Here is a 21,500-nt window from a genome sequence, read left to right on the forward strand (position 1 = left end):
AAAGCAGAACATAATGAATGCATTGATACCTTTGAATGATCATGGTGAGTGTTACCAGACTAGTAGCAGCTACAGTATGTTTAAGCAATTGGGATAAAGGAGAAAAAACAATAATGACTTGTTAGACTTTCAGTGTAATATTACAGATAGCAAAGTGGACAAGGAGGGTGTGTTGTTTGCTTTGTAGCTCACTCTAAGAATACTTTAGTTATAATGATGATGCCAAGTCCTGTATAAAGCACTCACGAGTCCAGTGTTAATTAGTTATAAGTAATTTAATCATATGTTAATGATTGCGGAAATCAAGAGCCTAACCAGGAGACACAGGGCACAAGATGAGACTATAAGTCTGTTGATCACAGGGCCCTCGAGGATAGTTGAGAGACACACACGCAGGCAGCATGTGGTTGGAAGGTAAGGGACACCATTCATCATTTTTTTCTACAGTTTTTCATGGCTAGAATGTGGTGAACAGCTCACTACTATAATCAGAGGATCAGAGTTCTGTAAAAAAGAAAAATAGTTACAAAGTTTTTCAGCTTTCCTGGGAGACTTATACAGTATCTATCTGCATGTATATTATGTAATTTATGTATACTGGCATAATTTAAAAAATGAATGGACTGGATTATTTTACGGCTTGTAATAACAAACAAAAGGTGTACGATGTTTAGAAATAACTAAGTCATTTTCTCCTGTACATCCACTATACAGTACTGTATATAGGCAACTAACTGCTACCAACTGTAGAGACTTGCACGCACCTGTTAATTACAAAGGGCAATAAACCTGTGTGAGGATTCAGCCATGCTGTCCTGATTTCTACTACTACACCTGCCGGGAAGACTTCAAGAGATATAAAGGATCGCTACAATATGTGCGATTACCCTACATTTACTGAACTAATTAATAATATATATATATTCGTCTGTGCTTGCTGGTTAATGCAATTGACGATTATTAGTCTTATACATTTAGGAAGTGTAGCAGTGTATTTTATCTCTAGATGGCGAAAAAGTAACACAAATAAATTAAACCTCAATGTACAGTATGATTACAATCATACGTTTACTTACGATATTGAGTACTGTGATTGATTTTAGTTTTTATGAATACGAATTGTATGGGAAATTTGTTGTTTTTTTTCACTTTTGCTTTTAAAATTTCTTTTTATTTATGTTCCAGCGAATTTGAGGGGGGAAAAAACAGGAAACGGACTTCTTACTTTCACTTTCAATTCAGCCTCGCCCGGGGATCTGTAAACGCTTGTTACACTAGTCTTTTCTTTTTACTTAAATTATGTAAAGGTAGAGAAATGCAAATAAACGCTGGTCTCTTTATTCTTCTACCTGTCGTGCTGCAGCAGACCAGTAGCGCCAGAACAGGTATGTCTCACAAGAAATTAAAAATAAATCAGGTTTATTTTTCTCGTGTATCGTGTTTTCTCGTAGCCGAGGTAAGAAAAATGAACAAACCTTTAGGAATAATTTAGTACAAAGAGTTGATTGCCTTTATTTCTCATTCGTGGACCAGCTGAGATGATGTATATCTCTTACCGTACCTTGAAGATGAAAGTTTTGGATGAGACTGGACATGAACGGGCCTTCTGAGATCTGGATCCTTCATTGCAAGGCGGCGCGTCATTAAGCTCCACGGCGTAGTAGATTTCAACAACCGAATATCAGCATGAATAACGTGTACATGAAATGAACAGTTGAAATGTTGCATCGGGTGTAATGCGAATGTGGTAAAGACATAAAATTGCTCCACACATTATTCGAGGTGAAAAGAAAATCAGAGAAGCTGTTATTATTGCACTTCCTGAAATATCCATTTTTAACATGCCCTTCATTCAACACATGGTACAAAAGCTTGAACGCGTCTAAACAGTTTACTAGGATCTTGATTATAACTCTTAAGTTTATTATACTTAAAGCAATAAAGGCACCATAACCTAATAATAATCGAAAAATAACCTAATTCATTTGTCTCTGACACGAAATAATCAAGCAATAAATACTCTCTTGTCTCAAGGAGAAACAACTTTGGAAGACTCCAATACTTACAATGTTATTATATTAAGCATAATTAACATTTTGTGGAAAAATATAGATATCGTATCTTTAGGCGAGAAAACAAAACATAGATGTACATCTGTGGTAAAGGTAAATTTAGTTTTAAAGTGACTATTATTTCTCATTTAAAAATAATTTAATCATTGTGGTATTTACAATATTACAGTTTAGCACTAGTTGAAATCTTGATAATACAATTCATGATGTTATGTTAAATTCTGTGGGTTTTATGTGCTGAGGTCCTTGATGTACTTAGTGTTTGCTAGAAAGTTTATGTTCTTATATTCTGTTGCAGCAACACCATATATACAGGTAGTTGAATGTGGAAGGAGAATTACTGATATTATCAGATCTCAGTCCGATCCGCAAGTATTTTACCTGTCTTGAACTGGTAGGAATCTTTATACAAAATAGTTTTGAATATCTGTACTTGCCTGTAATGTTTTATTTCTACATGGAGGGGAGTCCCCATTACCTGTAAAGCACTTTGAGTGGAGTGTCCAGAAAAGCACTATATAAGTGTAAACAATTATTATTATTATTATTATTATTATTATTATTATTATTATTATTATTATTATATTGTATGCAAACCAATGAATCATGTAATTTAAATAATCCAAATTTGGTCATTTTCATTTTTGTTTTTTCAGATTATTTTTATATTCTCTCGCTTTGCAATGATAATTTGTAAACCTACAGTACTAATCTGGAGCCCTCATACCAGCATGCGGGGAGTCCAGACTGGTCTGAGGCCCTTTGCCCCACTGTGCCCACAGTAGAGTAAGCCCTGACCTGGGGAAAGTGGCTCTCAGGGGCCTCAGACAACAGGCAGCTCACAAGTGCTGGAGAACATGGCTGTGATGATGCAATAGAGATGACAATCAGGAGACAAAGAGTAATAATAACAACTATTTTTTTTCTTTTAGATAAAATCATCTATGGATTATTAAATGGCCACGTTCAGATATCTCCAAGTTTAAGTGGGTCATTTCAAGAGGTCATATGGCACTTCGGAGTTAATAAGGTTGCTGAATGGGATTCCTTAACAAATAAACCAGATTATTATCCTCCTTTTAAAGGACGAACACATCTTGAAAAAAATGCAACTCTTTCCATTGAAAACTTAACAGAGAAAGATTCTGGTGGTTATTCTGTTGATATGCACATCAATGAAAAAGTGCAGACGCAACAGTTCACTATTGAAGTAATCAGTAAGTATTTCGTACTTTTACTATCTATCACATTTGTGTAGTTTCATAAAACAACACTTCTAAATAATTAACAAAATACTTATTAATATATAGAGGCATAACAAGCACAGCCAGTACTGTTGGTTCCAGTGCTCATTTGTAGCATGTTTAATGGCTTTCCATATACTGTATATTTGAAATTGTTATGAAAATGGTCTAATGTAGAACCATGTAGCGCCAAAGTGCTTCATGTTTAAGTAGCTGTTCTTAAATTGTTTCCTAAACAATACCATTGAATACAGAAAGTGCTTAATCTTTTGTGTGGTGTGTATAGGGTGTATAACTCTCAGAGTGCACCTTGTTTTCACTCAGAAACTGTTAGAAATGAAGTATGAAGATGGGTTATAATTTTATACTGCAAAAAGAGTGACAGCACACTGAGACAGATAATCTGTTATATTTCTGACACAATGAGAGTCCTGTGTGAACCAAGATGGCAGCCTGACCTGTATACTCCAAAACCCTTTTAACCCTTTCAGTCTATCCTCATGAAACACAGCACCATTTGAATGGAAACTGGCAGATTTCTTCGACAACCAAAGCTTTTTAAATTTTGCACCTGAAAGGCTGCTATGTTAATTTTCATACCTGAAAACACTCCCCACATCCTGCACTTTAAAGTCCTTTGGGCCAGTTACATGGTCAAATGGACCACTGTTTGTTCTCTAAATTCAAACTGCCTCTAAGTTTGTTTTTAGTTTCCCCTGGGTACTGTACGTTGAAGCCCTGGATTTGCTATTCACTCACCCTGTTAAAGTGTGTAGTGACTTGATTGCAAGCCTTCAGAACTTCTTGCAACTTTTACTAAACATGTCAAAAGTACTGTCTCAGTTACAGAATTTTTTCCTGATTTTTTACTGGGAAAGCTTTGGTGATTTTTAAAGACGAACACAAAATATTAATTCAAATGTAATATGGAGAATTTCAGCCAAGCTGGTAATTTGTTATAAATACTGAACATTTTGGTACTGTTAAAATTGTGCTGAAGCTAGCCTCCTTCAATAGGAACTAGGAACCTCTAAGGGAACTTGAAAAGGTTAGAATGAATGATGACAAGGTTGATGCTTAAGTCAGCAAAAGTTCTGTCCTTTCTGATTCTGGGTTGTCTGTGACTAACTCAGTGACCGCAGCTAGAAAGGGTGGAGTATTCGGCTCCGTTTTCAAGAGATGAAAGGACACGCATGGAACATAAGTTTCTGTGTGTATACTTGAAAACGTTTGCAATTATATTTCTCAAATACCCGGTGTGTTAGGTGAAACCCTGTGGAAACTTCACCACTGAAATTGAGATTTTTACCCCTTAGTATTTTTTGCTACTGATTCACAATCAGAGCCTGTCATAGGAAATGCTACCTTGTTCAGCTCCTTGAGTTCAAGCCCTTTTCATTCCAAAACTAGGGTAAATAAGAATAACAGAGGAGAGAGAACCCCAGCGAGCATACGGTAGAGCCCTTGTTGCAAATTGACCTTCTGCAAACTACCCACATTTCCTTAGTTACATTTTATTTTCAGTTACATTACATTCCCTAGTTACAAACAAAAACGACAAGCAGAAACAAAATCCGAGGCAAAATGTAAGATGGAAAAAGAATAAAACTGTAAAGAAGGATCTCTTTAAAATCCAAACAGCAGACATGGACTCAATCCCCAGTTCCCATCTCCAGCTCAGATGGGACCAGGTCTATAGTCTTTAGTTCACAGCAGCTGCTGAGGTTTGGGCCTACCAAGAGTGCCTGTGACCTGGAAGAAAAACCAGTCAGAAACCTTTTGTGCTCTTCCTGTAGAATGTACGGCCTGCAAACAGAATAGTGGGGAAATACAGTTCTGCTCCATGCACGCAGTAGGAAGTAGGACTGTGTGGAGGTGTGGCATTGGTGTTGTCTCAGAGTGAGCATGTCCTCCACATGTCCGTGTGGGTTTTCTCCAGGTGCCATTCTTAGCCAGTATGCCATTCACCTCCCACAGGCATGCTGGCCAAGTTAACTGGTGTCTCTAAATTGTCCTGGCGGTCCTGTACCTGTGTCTTGTGGATACCTGCCATGGACACACAGTCTTTTGTCAAGACCCCAATCATGAATTAGAGGCTTTGATGATGGGTGGACATAGGATGTAAACTGGAGAAAGCTCACAGGCTTTTTGTGCTTTTCACTAAGGTACAGAAGGTGGAAACCAGATTGCATTTTATTCATTATTTCATATATTTTTTTATCTAAAAATGTTAATTGATGTTAATCAGTGTTTTCATTACAGGGCCGGTCTCCAAACCAAATATAACTGCTAAGTGCAATGAAACCCAGTGCAGTTTATCCTGTGAGGGCGACAGTACCGTTAGAGAATACAGCTGGAGCATCAATGGACGGGTTGGTTCATGGAGCAACACCGCTGAGAGGCTGCTGATTTGGAGAAATGAAAGCCTTGAATACGTTTGTAAAGTTAGAAACCCCAAGAGTGAAGAGGAGAGCGAGCCCTTTGTCATAGAACCCCTGTCAGGTTAGACAATCAAAAATGTCACTGTGATTCAGTTTTATAAAGACCCTTTCCCCCTGATTGCAGTCAAATTTGAAATAATCATGTAATTAGTATCACAATCAAACTACATTGTGATATTTTGACACAACTAGTGTCCCTCCTTTTATATTTTCAAGTATTATATTTAGTTAAAATAAAAAAATGGCCATATTAAGTAAGACTCCGATAACATTGTTGAAAACATATATTTCAAATGGCAAAAGCTGAACATTTTTAAAGGCTCTTTCATACGGAATCTTTTTTCCATCTTTGAAGAAATGTAGCTTTATTGTGGTAACTTCTTTATATTCTCCCATGTAATGCCTTTATAAATCCTTTTTATTGTAAATGCTTCCTATTTTAAATATGTTCATGTTAATCATGAACAGAACCGTGACTCGGGTGAGGCTTTGGAATCTCCTTTGCTTGCTTGTGAGTGTTTCCTGCTGTGGGCTCCTGTCCTGTCCAGGGGTGTTGTCCCTCTTTGTGTCCGGCCAAAGACCTTGCCAAGGAAGAGCCGGTTGCCGAGACAACACCTTTCTTAATGGCAGTGTTATTCAAACTGGTGGTCCGACTGATTACTCCATCAGCGTGACATTTAATGGTCTTCATAACGACCGTTCTTGGCAATTTTGCACTTTGGCAGTGGAAAATTATCATTTTGTGTATAAACAAGGAAAATGTTAATATGTTGTGTATCATGGTGAAAATGTATGAAAAATCATTGTGTTTATATCATTATAATCATTTATATTTTTTAGGAGGACGTATGCATTTAATCCTAATTCTGCCAGTAGTAATCTTACTCATTACCCTTTTGTCTTTTGCCGTGAAATATGGAAGAAACGGAGGTAAGGGTGTGTTGTCATCTGTCATATACAACAAGTATAAGCAAAGTATTAATGAAAAAATTGCCATGTTATTCATTTCACCAATTCTCCACTCAGTGTTTAAGGTTAGGGTGCAGTGGTTAGTGTTGCTGCCTAGCAACACTGCGGCCTGGGTTGAATCCCAGACCCCGGTGCTGTCTGTGTGGAGTTTGAATGTTCTCCCCTGGTTTGCGTGGGTTTCCTCTGGGTGCTCTGATTTCTTCCCAAAGTCCAGAAACATACTGGTACTGTAGGTTAATTGTCTTGTGGAAAGATTGGCCCTGGTGTGAGTGTATGTTGAATCCTGCCTTGTGCAGGCCACCCCACAAGCCTGAATTGGAAGAAGGGGTTAGAGAATGGATGGATGAATCCAGTCCACAAATATCCAAGATCCCAAAAAAATCTGTAGTATTATTTAGTTAGGGTGTTTACTTAATTTCAGTTTAAGACAGAGAATGTAAAAAAGACAAATCATTTTATGATATTAAGGAAGGTCTTATGAAGGCAACATCACAATCAACAGAGGAGACCTCAGAAAGTCATAGCATAGCTGTATCCAAAAAGTAAAACAAAAATATGGCACAGAAATGCAGATGCAAACTGCTTCTTGAGGGAAATGTTTTTTTGTGTGTGAAAGTTTTGAGGTGCATTTGTTGAAATGTTTGGAAAACTAGCATTTTGATTGTGTAAAATCCTGATTAGTAATAGGGAAGTGCAGAAGTGGTGAGCATTGCTGCCTCACAGCACTGGGGCCCTGGGTTGAATTCCTGGGGTGCTGTCTGTGTGGAGTTTGTATGTCCTCCCTGTGTTGACATTCGATTGGCCCTGCTGTGAGTGTGGGTGTCTGTGTGTGCCCTGCAGCGGAGTGGCTTCTTGTCCAGGGTGTATCCTGCTGTGTGCCTGTTGCATGCCAGGGTAGGCTCCAACTGCCTTCATGACCCCGTATTGGATAAAGCAGTAAGGAAGTGGAGGCATAGGTGATGAATATAAGTGAACTGCTCTTGTTGAAGTTTGTCATTTGTGTTTCAATGGCAGATACTAAACAATATATGGGTGTGCCGTCATCAGAGGCATCTACAGGTATTTACAAATTAAATATTTTCCTGTTGTGTAAAACTTTAAAAAAATAATAATTAAGCTCACCAAAATTTTGTCCTAAGAAACGTGAACTACAGTGTATCAACAATTGCAAGAGGAATAAATAGGCTATTCAGCCATAAGAACAACAATTAGGAAACAATATTGGAGGTCATTTTTTTAATGATTTAAAATTACCTGTTGATCAACGGCATAAATCTCACTCGGATTCAGAGTTTATTGAGAAGTGTAATGGAAGCATTCTTTCGGGACCCTATGCAGACGACATAATCCGGGGATGAGTGAGGAAAACACGGGGAAAAAAAGCATGTAGGGGTTAGGAAAACAGGGGGCATGTCCATAGTGCGTAGGTGTTCAAGGGGGTGAGTCCGGGGCAAACAATCCAAAACAGAGTCCAAAGGGAAATCCAAGACGGGGCAAAAGTCCAAAGCCGGGCGGTCCATCCGAGACGAAGACAAACAGGATTAAAAACCAGAGCAGGATCCGGTGGAGGGTCGGGGGGAACAAGGGGGAAGCAGGACCAGGCGCTCCAGATCCAGAGGTACAGGAACCAATGCAGAGCCAAGAACAGAGTGGGCGTCTGGCTTTTACAGGGAGGCAGGAACAGGGAGCAGGTGCATAAAAATCAACTCAAAAGGAGCGCCCTTAAGGAGGAGGGACTACAGTAACAACAAGAAGAAATTGTTATAAAAGCAAATTTTACACAGTTGCATTAAACATTAAAACAGTTAAAAAATCAAAGATGTGGATATAAATCTGAGTGCTAAATTTTTAAATGAAATTTAGCTGGTATGATGCTTAGTAAAAAGTTGTTTTTTAATTAGCAACATTTTAGTGTTTTAAAGAAATGTTAGCAGTAAAATGCAAAAGATTGCTAAGGCGAACAACTAAGTAATTATCATTTTTCAGTTTTATTTGCTTACCATTTTGTGAAATTGCTCTAGGTTAAAACTGAAGCTAGTGTCAGAGTTAAACTTCCTCTTAAACGTAGGCTCCTTATAATGGTATATCTGTAGTTTGAATGAGAGTATAATTACAGTATGAGTGTACGTTTTGGTCTCAGGTGTCACTTGGGGAAACAGATTCCATGGGCAAAAGCCTACCACCCTTTAATATATCACACAAGCGTAGTTTAGCCATGAAGAACACAGTCATCACCCAGACTAAAGGCAAAGTTTTGTGTTTTTTCTAAACCTAGTGAGGTCGTTTTTCTAACCCTAGATCCTGTGCTCATGTAGCACTGGTTGATATCTGAATCCAAGATATCAGCGAAAGTGACAGAAACAGACTTACAACTGTTTTCCTTATTTTATGAATCTCTTTATTTTATGAACCTTTAAAATCAAACTTTCTCAGAAATACTATTTTCTTTTTACTAAGATCCTGCAGCAAAAAATGGTGCTTCAGATGTGGACAATGAATCGGAGACTGAAAAAATAACAGAGAATTCAGAAGGTGGGAAAACAATCAGAGATAAGCCTGTCCCATCAGAAGGTAATAACTAATAATAACGGAATAATAATATTAAACCATCCTCTTGAATTAGAAACTAACCTCTCCTTTGAGCTGGGTTTATAAGCTAAAGCCGGTAGTGCTATGTGATGAGCAATTCTTCACATTTACCGTATAACGAACGTTTTGGTCTCAGGTGTCAAAATTTGGTAAATTGACTTTATTCAGTTTTTCTTTTCATTTTATCAGTTTTATGTGCTTACCATTTTGTAAATTGCTCTAGGTTAAAACTGAAGCAAGGCTCAGGGTTAAACTTCCTCTTAAACGTAGGCTCCTTATAATGGTATATCTGTAGTTTGAATGAGAGTATAATTACAGTATGAGTGTACGTTTTGGTCTCAGGTGTCACTTGGGGAAACAGATTCCATGGGCAAAAGCCTACCACCCTTTAATATATCACACAAGCGTAGCTTAGCCATGAAGAACACAGTCATCACCCAGACTAAAGGCAAAGTTTTGTGTTTTTTCTAAACCTAGTGAGGTCGTTTTTCTAACCCTAGATCCTGTGCTCATGTAGCACTGGTTGAAATCTGAATCCAAGATATCAGCGAAAGTGACAGAAACAGACTTACAACTGTTTTCCTTATTTTATGAATCTCTATTTTATGAACCTTTAAAATCAAACTTTCTCAGAAATACTATTTTCTTTTTACTAAGATCCTGCAGCTAAAGGTGCTTCAGATGTGGACAATGAATTGGAGACTGAAAAAATAACAGAGAATTCAGAAGGTGGGAAAACAATCAGAGATAAGCCTGTCCCATCAGAAGGTAATAACTAATAATAACGGAATAATAATATTAAACCATCCTCTTGAATAAGAAACTAACCTCTCCTTTGAGCTGGGTTTATAAGCTAAAGCCGGTAGTGCTATGTGATGAGCAATTCTTCACATTTACCGTATAACGTATTTCACATTACAACCTTGTTGTATTGCTCTTATAGCTTTTTTTGTTTATCTTGCTTTGATAGTTCAAATCTAAATTTAAATCTGTGCTAGAATAACCAGCCTTTTTAAATTAATGTAGATGAAACACCTGATAAAAAGCAGAATGAAGAGCCTGAGAGTAAAAGAATCCCCAGCACATCAGATGATGAAACCCTGAAGCAACCTGAAGACACCCAGTACACATCAGAAGCAGGTAAATAGATGATAAGATAGATAGATAATACTTTATTAATCCTGTAGGGAAATTGATTAATTAAATATGGTTCTTAACTTGTCTAGAACCAAATTAAGTGGATTTTTGTGAACTGGAATTTTTTGTCTTAAGACAGTAGTGCAGAAATGATTGTAAATTTGGTAAATTGACTTTATTCAGTTTTTCTTTTCATTTTATCAGTTTTATGTGCTTACCATTTTGTAAATTGCTCTAGGTTAAAACTGAAGCAAGGCTCAGGGTTAAACTTCCTCTTAAACGTAGGCTCCTTATAATGGTATATCTGTAGTTTGAATGAGAGTATAATTACAGTATGAGTGTACGTTTTGGTCTCAGGTGTCACTTGGGGAAACAGATTCCATGGGCAAAAGCCTACCACCCTTTAATATATCACACAAGCGTAGCTTAGCCATGAAGAACACAGTCATCACCCAGACTAAAGGCAAAGTTTTGTGTTTTTTCTAAACCTAGTGAGGTCGTTTTTCTAACCCTAGATCCTGTGCTCATGTAGCACTGGTTGAAATCTGAATCCAAGATATCAGCGAAAGTGACAGAAACAGACTTACAACTGTTTTCCTTATTTTATGAATCTCTATTTTATGAACCTTTAAAATCAAACTTTCTCAGAAATACTATTTTCTTTTTACTAAGATCCTGCAGCTAAAGGTGCTTCAGATGTGGACAATGAATTGGAGACTGTAAAAATAACAGAGAATTCAGAAGGTGGGAAAACAATCAGAGATAAGCCTGTCCCATCAGAAGGTAATAACTAATAATAACGGAATAATAATATTAAACCATCCTCTTGAATAAGAAACTAACCTCTCCTTTGAGCTGGGTTTATAAGCTAAAGCCGGTAGTGCTATGTGATGAGCAATTCTTCACATTTACCGTATAACGTATTTCACATTACAACCTTGTTGTATTGCTCTTATAGCTTTTTTTGTTTATCTTGCTTTGATAGTTCAAATCTAAATTTAAATCTGTGCTAGAATAACCAGCCTTTTTAAATTAATGTAGATGAAACACCTGATAAAAAGCAGAATGAAGAGCCTGAGAGTAAAAGAATCCCCAGCACATCAGATGATGAAACCCTGAAGCAACCTGAAGACACCCAGTACACATCAGAAGCAGGTAAATAGATGATAAGATAGATAGATAATACTTTATTAATCCTGTAGGGAAATTGATTAATTAAATATGGTTCTTAACTTGTCTAGAACCAAATTAAGTGGATTTTTGTGAACTGGAATTTTTTGTCTTAAGACAGTAGTGCAGAAATGATTGTAAATTTGGTAAATTGACTTTATTCAGTTTTTCTTTTCATTTTATCAGTTTTATGTGCTTACCATTTTGTAAATTGCTCTAGGTTAAAACTGAAGCAAGGCTCAGGGTTAAACTTCCTCTTAAACGTAGGCTCCTTATAATGGTATATCTGTAGTTTGAATGAGAGTATAATTACAGTATGAGTGTACGTTTTGGTCTCAGGTGTCACTTGGGGAAACAGATTCCATGGGCAAAAGCCTACCACCCTTTAATATATCACACAAGCGTAGTTTAGCCATGAAGAACACAGTCATCACCCAGACTAAAGGCAAAGTTTTGTGTTTTTTCTAAACCTAGTGAGGTCGTTTTTCTAACCCTAGATCCTGTGCTCATGTAGCACTGGTTGATATCTGAATCCAAGATATCAGCGAAAGTGACAGAAACAGACTTACAACTGTTTTCCTTATTTTATGAATCTCTTTATTTTATGAACCTTTAAAATCAAACTTTCTCAGAAATACTATTTTCTTTTTACTAAGATCCTGCAGCAAAAAATGGTGCTTCAGATGTGGACAATGAATCGGAGACTGAAAAAATAACAGAGAATTCAGAAGGTGGGAAAACAATCAGAGATAAGCCTGTCCCATCAGAAGGTAATAACTAATAATAACGGAATAATAATATTAAACCATCCTCTTGAATTAGAAACTAACCTCTCCTTTGAGCTGGGTTTATAAGCTAAAGCCGGTAGTGCTATGTGATGAGCAATTCTTCACATTTACCGTATAACGTATTTCACATTACAACCTTGTTGTATTGCTCTTATAGCTTTTTTTGTTTATCTTGCTTTGATAGTTCAAATCTAAATTTAAATCTGTGCTAGAATAACCAGCCTTTTTAAATTAATGTAGATGAAACACCTGATAAAAAGCAGAAGGAAGAGCCTGAGAGTAAAAGAATCCCCAGCACATCAGATGATGAAACCCTGAAGCAACCTGAAGACACCCAGACCACAACAGAAGCAGGTAAATAGATGATAAATACTTTTCTTTACATTAACCTTTCTTTACTTTCAGATCTTTCTAATTCTACATTATCTATTATAATGTAGATATTTTGTCAAAACTATAATAAAAAACGATCACAATCACAAGTAACGACAAGTAATGAATTTCAGTAAATTGTCAAGAAAATTTTTTTTTGAAATTTGTACTTGTACTTTGTACTCAAGAACAAAATGAAGAGGCATTTTGTTTATTTTTTGTTTTTATAAGCGATTTTGTGACCTTCACAAAACGTTTAAGAATCAACTACTCTTTTTCTGAGATCTTCTGAAATTACTTTTGATTGTGGCATGATCCATTTCCACTAATCTTTATCGTGAAAGCCAAACTCGCTAAGCTTCTGGACGGTATATAGGACTGGGCTGCCTGTTATCTAATTATTTAACCATCTAATTGTAATTGTTGTAATTCCCATAATGAAGTTTTTAACTTTTTATTACAATTTTGTTCACACAGATGATGTTCCATAATATTATTTCCTTGCTGATGAAGAGTGAAATCTGGCCTGAGGACACTTGATATACCATATGTAGAGGACTGCAGTAGCAGTGTCTATGGAGAAAAAAATGACATCTTACTGGAAAGATATCATTAAGCTCCATCCAAAGAGATGATATAAATACATGCAATATGTTATCTTCGGAGAAAGTGGAATTCTTTGAAGACAAAATAAAACATGTGACTTGATGTTGTAGAAAAAGAGTGGCAACAGAACTGATTAGTTTTATTTGGAAACCTGGCGGCATTTCGTATATGTCGTTGTCTAGTTCCAGTTTTGTGTAGTAATTAGACAAGTGAGAGCCATTCTGCAGCATCACCACTTTGATGCTTTATCATTTTAAGTTCCTTAAAATATGTTTATCAATGTATGTTGATGCAAAGTTTGAAAACTCTATTTCTCAAGTGTGGCTGAATTAAGGAGACACAGCACTAATATCACTGTAGTGAAACATCACTTTTATGTCAGTTCTCAACACTGCTTAAGGATTGAATGGAGTCGTAAGCTCATTGCACAGGACATGAACTGAACCGGATACAGTGGTACTGAAAGACATGTGACTGTCATTCACCTGAAGAACAAATGAATAATCTGTGTTAGTAACTTTTCTGTACCTTAAAATGCTTGTTGAAGAGTGAGTGTTGAATTTTTAGCTGCATGTGTTTATTATTTTAATGTTATGATTTATTTTGTGTGATACATCTGTTGCAATAACAAATGTCTATGCTGTAGAGTGGAAATATATATATTCTCTCCTTCTGTGTCATCAGGACATAACCCTTCCTTACATGCAGAGCAGGTCAGCTAGCTTGTTGAGAAGATAGCAGCTAATATTTTGTTTAACTTATTATTTAAGTTTTGGAAAGGATGATAACTTTGCCAAGTGGCTCATATGAAAATTATGTAAGACTGGTAATTAACAAAACATAAACTGTTCTTTAATTTGGAGTCTTTCAAATTCTACATTATCTACAATAAATGTACATATTTTGCCAAAACTCTTACAACGACTGAACAAATCCACCAATATTTCAGTATTAATTTCAGTAAGTAAAATGCAAGAATGATAGAAGGAATTTTGTATTTGGGACTAATGTTTATACAGTGCTATACTGTAGTTTCCTCTGTCTTTAAACTGACCCTCTAATGCATCATTACAAACCTTTTTAGAGCTATTTGTCTCAAAGGTTTTTGTGAGTGTAAATTACCTTTGTACGTCACAAAAGAAAACAAATTAAGGCAGGTATATAAATTACAGATACTGTATTTTGCCTGTAATACACTCATATTTTGAGTTAACATCAAATAGTTTGTTAAAATGCCTTCAAAAAGGACATGAGACTTGCACAATATGATGTTTCAGGAGTGTATGACTACATAAAATGTTAATACTATCCTGCGCACAACTGCCACATCACATCATTTCAGAGTAAAAAAATAGAACTACAGTAGAAAGCAAATTCTGAAATGGAAAAATGCAGAGAGAAAGTAAGAATTTTAAACTATAAACTTCATAAAAGGAAACCAATATTCCTAAACTGATAGCCACGTGGTCTTAGCTAATTATTACCCTTGAGATGTTTTTTTCTATTTGTACTTTAAAGTTATTCAAACTTCAATAACCTACCGTTGTAATAGAAACGATCAAGCAGTACTTTGCAAATTCAGAAGATGTGGGATACAGCATTTGTTAATACATTGTGCCACAATCCCTGCACCACACAGGGAGAATGAGGACCTGTGTGTAGTCTCCTGACAGAGCCATTAATCAACGCACTGAAAATCCCACAGCTGTTTGCAGAAGAGCTGGCCTTAACTGGATGAGTTGCATACCTCTTCAAGACGGCAAGATCTGCTCTTGGGCCACAGGCTGAGGAAATCCTGGACAGGTCTAGCCCACTCGAAGTTCCCAAGATTGTGCTAAAGTAAAATGTACAATACCACGAAAGGAAACATAAATGTAAAAAAAAATGTTTCAGGAATGTTTTATTAAAAATGACTAACCAAAATGTATGTGTTTTGATTTTAATAAGATTTTTAAAATCTAATTTATGTTCAGTAACTTCTGTGTGACATACAGTATGTAACACATACTTAGTGTTAGTGCGAGCAGGGGCAAGTGGCCCAGGGAGGAGGAGAAGGAACGACGAAGAGATCTAGAAAGAGATTTAGAGGAAGGCATTGCTGGTCACAGCAGAAGTGGAGTAGTTCAAGTAGGCAGCTGGATCAGCATGACTATATTTTTATTATATTGCTGTATTACATAGCTTGACACAAAAGCAGTATGCTCTGGTCTCGGTAATGTAGGAAGTGGTAAGTAGCACAGACACAGACTGGAGGGCGCTGGCCCAGAGAATTCCTAAGGAAGTGCCACTCCCAGCCACTGACTTCATAATAGAACAGTTTGTCAGTGGAAACTCTAGAGCCAGGATCTCTCCTCTCAGCCATCCGACACTACAAAAACAGATATTTCACAGAGCCAGCTGCTTCTTTTTTTCACAACAAATAAACATGTTTGGTGCTGTTCATTACAGAGTTTTTCAATGTTAAGGATTGTTATGTATGTAACATACAATACATATGTAAAAGTTATGTATTGAGCTATCCTGCCGTGGAGGTCAAACACACAGACAGGCCTTGATAACATCTGAGAAGACATAATAAATTTAAAATTGGATCCACAGAGCCTGAAGAATGTACATAAGTCTATGTAATGAGAAGTATTTACAAATTATTGATTTAATTAATCTATTAGAATCTATTAGCAAGCAAAAAAAGACAGAAATTTGGGAATATATGAAGTATATAGATACACAGAAGTGAAAAATTTAAAATGTTACATCTTACAATGCTTAAGTTTGATCGTATTTAGAGTATTGTGTAAATATTTCTGGCCAACATGATACAAAAATGTTTTTAAATTTCATTTAAAAAATATTAAGTGACCAGATACATTGATCTCATAGAATTCCCCCGTGTTGACACGTTAAAAGAATCATACTTCACATTCTGCAAATCCAGAAAGCACATTTATTTAGACTCCATATTCACATACTGTACCATGCTAAAAATTATGCACTCCTAGGGTCAGGAGAATGGAGGATTTGGGTATTTTTAAAATAAGTGAGGTGTTTCACCCATTTCAAAGAGGTGTCGATACGAAAACAGACTTCTAATAATAATGTCAGGTTGACCTGTTCTTGCATGTCTAGGAAAGCTGTTTTCCTGGTCAGGATGTGCATGTTGACTGCAGTATTAATGTGCTAATGTATATAGACTTAAAAAAAAGTTTCTTGTAATATCTTGAAACGTTTTAAATTCATATAAACATTGTGTAAAACTCAAAACAGTGGTTTGTACCACATATATAAATACCTACAAAATTGTAATTTACTGGCAAAAATAAAGGGATAAATATTGGGTGGTGGCTCAATACGCTGTATTGCATTGCATAATTGTCCCATCTGCTGGATGGAATTGGAATTACAATTTTGATACTGTATATTAAGATTAAAACTGAACCTGCCCTGGACAAAGAATTTCAATTTGCCATGACTAGATGACGAGACCAATCAACAGAGTGGTCTGAAACTATGTGTATCTGGGGGTGTTTTAATCTGAAACAGTGCTTTGTTCGGTGCTTTGTTTTCTGTGCAATAGTGGTTCAAGCCTCTTGGCTGGATAAATCTTCGTAGATGAAGATTTGTTCACAACTGAATTAGTAGAATTCGGGATTTTCTCAGATAACCTGTGTGTGAGAATATAACAATAATCTACCGCCTCATATGGTACTGTTGATCACTGAGCGACTTCATTCAGCTTTCTGGGGTTCCTGTGTACTAGATGTGCTATGTTCCACCTGTAGTCTCATTTTTAAATGTGTATGTTTCCTTTCATTCACAGTAGCACAACTCATCAGACCTTTTAACTCTGCAAGCACTCTGTGTTTTGAAATTGTGTATTCCTTTCTTCTGGCCTGTACTTTTCCACAGCTTTATCTCTAAGTTGCTTCAATTCGCTAATTGACATAAGGATCTTACAGACACAGATGCATTCATTATAAAATCATTTGAACAACTACAGTATTTATGCACATTGACACATCCCACTCATCCAGTGGCTAGTTAAGGTAATTTGTAAAACCTAAATCAATTTCATTTAGGGAATTCTTATGCCATCATGACTTTTTCATTCTTCTCTCATATTTTCTATTTCTTTCTTTTTCATTTTTTTTTGCTTTGGATGCCTGTAGTAGGTTGTGTATATAATAAATACCGACTGACATTTCAAAGTGTCTTGACTGCAAGCTTTAAGCAACAAAATGTGAAAACGCAAGGATTTGCACTTTTACTGGATACTTTTACAAGAAACTGTATGTCCAATACCTGAATGCAGGTTAGAGATCTTTTTAATACACCTGTATTTAATTATTTATTTTACACTGTTAGCTCTGTATTTGGCATTATTGACTATCCCCACTATGTCATCCTACAGTATAATATTCCCAAGCCTAATCTGAATGTTTCTGAACTTTTGCTTTGTGTCCGGTCAGTTGTTTGCAATTTTCTTCTGTTAAAAAGCATTCACAAACATTTCCAGTGCCCTAGGTACCTACAATTGCTCATCTGCATAGTTTATTGACATCATTGGTACAATGTTTATTTTCAGCAAAGCATATTTGTTATTACTTCAGGTCTTGTCAAGTTCTTCTATGTCGTAATACAAATCAACTTATTATTCTTATTTACTATGAGAACCAATGCAGTTTTGTATTTCTATCATACTGTAAGTGTTTTGCCCTTTTTAAAAACCCCAAAAAGATTTTTTTGGCTGCTGCATTGTGCTTCAAACACAAGTCAAACATAATCTTGGACATATGTTTGTACAAATTTTGTAGAAACTAGAACTGTGTAGTGTAACTTTAAATACCAAAACAACACAGTAAACTATGAAGGTGTACAGTAGTCTCAATTAGAGATCTGTAATCTAATTTAAATTTGTGAAGTATTTATCTAGAATACAAAGAGGGCCAATCAATAGAATAATACCAATTACAATGATCACCATAATAGGGACAACAGTGATAAATCTTATAGCAGGATTGTATAAAATATCTACATCTAAAACATCAGCTATATTGCTGATACACAATTGACGAAACCCAGGACAGAAGCCCGTTGAACTCCCTTATCACCTCGAAAAGGGATGGAAATTAATCTGACAGACTTTACACTCTGTACATGTACTGTATACCCAGCATGCGAGAGAGTATTTATATTGAAACAAGTAAAAGTTTATTCCAAGCTGAAAAGAGAAGAAAAGAAACTCCATGTGTCACACACCCAAAGAAGGCTCCACAGCCAAAACATTGTGTTTCTTTTCTTCTCTTTTGTTTCTGCTTTGCTTTGCAAACATAACATGGCTCCTGTCACAAAGAAAGCTACTTACCGCAAGCAAAGCACTTACCGATAGTCACAAATAAGGATCAATCACTTGGAACTTTGATCACCTACAAATTTAAACATGAAACAACATAACACAACATGGGAAGACAGCATTTCCTGTTTACTGTTACTGTGCAGTAACTGTTAGTCCTGGGCAATGCATTGCAATTCCCTAAGAAAACAGTGACACAGCTGGTCAAGGTGCTCTCAGTGGTGCTTCTGTAGAGAGTGGTAAGAATTGGGGGGAAGGTTTTCCCTCCTCAGTCACCGCAGGAAATAGTGAAGCTGGTGTGCTTTTTTGGCTAGGGAGGTGGCATTGAGGGACCAAGTGAGGTCATCTGTAATGTGTACACCAAGACACTTGGTGCTTCTGTCTCCACAGGGAAGCCGTTGATGTGCAGTGGGGAGTGATCAACGTGGGCAACGTGGGGAGTGATCTTCAATGAAAAGGCATGTACAGTGCCTTGCGAAAGTATTCGGCCCCCTTGAACTTTTCAACCTTTTGCCACATTTCAGGCTTCAAACATAAAGATATAATTTTTTTTATTTTATGTGAAGAATCACCAACAAGTGGGACACAATTGTGAAGTGGAACGAAATCTATTGGATTTTTGAAACTTTTTTAACTAATAAAAAAATGAAAAGTGGGGCGTGCAAAATTATTCGGCCCCTTTACTTTCAGTGCAGCAAACTCACTCCAGAAGTTCAGCGAGGATCTCTGAATGATCCAATGTTGTCCTAAATGACTGATGGTGATAAATAGAATCCACCTGTGTGTAATCAAGTCTCTGTATAAATGCACCTGCTCTGTGATAGTCTCAAGGTTCTGTTGAAAGCGCAGAGAGCATCATGAAGACCAAGGAACACACCAGGCAGGTCCGTAATACTGTTGTGGAGAAGTTTAAAGCCGGATTTGGATACAAAAAGATTTCCCAAGCTTCAAACATCCCAAGGAACACTGTGCAAGCGATCATCTTGAAATGGAAGGAGTATCAGACCACTGCAAATCTACCAAGACCTGGCCGTCCCTCTAAACTTTCAGCTCAGACAAGGAGAAGACTGATCAGAGATGCAGCCAAGAGGCCCATGATCACTCTGGATGAACTGCAGAGAACTACAGCTGAGGTGGGAGAGTCTGTCCATAGGACAACAATCAGTCTTACACTGCACAAATCTGGCCTTTATGGAAGAGTGGCAAGAAGAAAGCCATTTCTCAAAGATATCCATAAAAAGTCTCGTCTAAAGTTTGCCACAAGCCACCTGGGAGACACCCCAAACATGTGGAAGAAGGTGCTCTGGTCAGATGAAACCAAAATCGAACTTTTTGGCCACAATGCAAAACGATATGTTTGGCGTAAAAGCAACACAGCTCATCACCCTCAACACACCATCCCCACTGTCAAACATGGTGGTGGCAGCATCATGGTTTGGGCCTGCTTTTCTTCAGCAGGGACAGGGAAGATGGTTAAAATTGAGGGGAAGATGGATGCAGCCAAATACAGGACCATTCTGGATGAAAACCTGTTGGAGTCTGCAAAAGACCTGAAACTGGGACGGAGATTTATCTTCCAACAAGACAATGATCCCAAACATACAGCAAAATCTACAAAGGAATGGTTCACAAATAAACGTATCCAGGTGTTTGAATGGCCAAGTCAAAGTCCAGACCTGAATCCAATCGAGAATCTGTGGAAAGAGCTGAAAACTGCTGTTCACAAACGCTCTCCATCCAACCTCACTGAGCTCGAGCTGTTTTGCAAGGAAGAATGGGCAAGAATTTCAGTATCTCGATGTGCAAAACTGATAGAGACATACCCCAAGCGACTTGCAGCTGTAATCGCAGCAAAAGGTGGCTCTACAAAGTATTAACGCAAGGGGGCCGAATAATTTTGCACGCCCCACTTTTCATTTTTTTATTAGTTAAAAAAGTTTCAGAAATCCAATAGATTTCGTTCCACTTCACAATTGTGTCCCACTTGTTGGTGATTCTTCACATAAAATAAAAAATTTATATCTTTATGTTTGAAGCCTGAAATGTGGCAAAAGGTTGAAAAGTTCAAGGGGGCCGAATACTTTCGCAAGGCACTGTATGCCCACATGCTGTGTTTGAAGCAATCAGAATAAACTAAAAACAGGGCTGTACTAAAACCAACATCCTCTTGTACAGTTTCAGCCCTTTTGCATTTTGAATATTTAACAATGAATACAAAGAGCTAGTTAACGTTTTAATGTTTTTTTTTCAATTTCAATATAATAATAAACACATAATAAAATACAGTACATATGTTTCAGATATTACACATAATAAAAATAACCACAATATCCTTACCTGTCACTGACAGGTTTAGGTTGAATGCCATCATAACTGGATATACTGTATATCAAATATGAAAAACAAATGTTATATATGGACAGGTAATGTAAATGTATATACTTTTGAAGTAATGTGCACTTCATACATACAAATGCATAAAAGGATTTCGACTAATGTTACATTATTTCATCCTATACTGTATTATCCCCCACCCCCCAACATTTTATTTATACATCCATGTATCACATACAGTTGTTGTTATGATTTCATGTGATGTTATGCGACTCGTGTTTTGCTTGAGAGAAGCTGTGGGAGAAGCCAAAGACAAATTTCCACAGCAGTGGACAACAAAGTATCTATCTGTAAAAATGCAGCGAGTCTTTCAGGAGATTATATATAGAAAAAAAATCTTTTTCACAGGAAATAAATCGTTGTAGACG

The 21,500-nt window shown here is 36.8% G+C and overlaps 1 protein-coding gene across 6 annotated transcripts; it reads left to right on the forward strand.

Moving 5' to 3' along the window:
* The first annotated feature begins 1,099 nt into the window (after positions 1 to 1,099).
* Positions 1,100 to 15,311, forward strand: LOC107079537 (protein IWS1 homolog). 6 transcript variants are annotated; one of them, XM_069179190.1, is made up of 13 exons: positions 1,119 to 1,385; positions 3,005 to 3,289; positions 5,579 to 5,818; positions 6,598 to 6,687; positions 7,741 to 7,785; positions 9,184 to 9,297; positions 9,973 to 10,083; positions 10,342 to 10,455; positions 11,125 to 11,235; positions 11,494 to 11,607; positions 12,279 to 12,392; positions 12,651 to 12,764; positions 13,260 to 15,311. In XM_069179190.1, exons 1-13 carry the CDS (start codon positions 1,124 to 1,126, stop codon positions 13,271 to 13,273), a joined length of 1,728 nt encoding a protein of 575 aa, XP_069035291.1. In that variant the 5' UTR covers positions 1,119 to 1,123; the 3' UTR covers positions 13,274 to 15,311. The 6 variants fall into 6 exon arrangements, with proteins under 6 accessions (XP_069035296.1, XP_069035295.1, XP_069035292.1 ...); XM_069179191.1 differs by lacking the exon at positions 6,598 to 6,687 and having other exon boundaries at positions 1,116 to 1,385; XM_069179192.1 differs by lacking the exon at positions 9,184 to 9,297 and having other exon boundaries at positions 1,131 to 1,385.
* Positions 15,312 to 21,500: the final 6,189 nt, after the last annotated feature.

Source organism: Lepisosteus oculatus, chromosome 15, assembly GCF_040954835.1.
Source record: "Lepisosteus oculatus isolate fLepOcu1 chromosome 15, fLepOcu1.hap2, whole genome shotgun sequence".
Lineage (NCBI taxonomy): Eukaryota > Metazoa > Chordata > Actinopteri > Semionotiformes > Lepisosteidae > Lepisosteus > Lepisosteus oculatus.

Bases quoted from the DNA above. Each gene is read 5' to 3' on its own strand.
- LOC107079537 (XM_069179190.1), top strand. From the start codon at position 1,124: ATGGGAAATTTGTTGTTTTTTTTCACTTTTGCTTTTAAAATTTCTTTT. The intron at 6,688-7,740 runs GTAAGGGTGTGT...TTTCAATGGCAG, and splicing joins GAAATATGGAAGAAACGGAG to ATACTAAACAATATATGGGT. The intron at 10,084-10,341 runs GTAATAACTAAT...AAATTAATGTAG, and splicing joins TAAGCCTGTCCCATCAGAAG to ATGAAACACCTGATAAAAAG.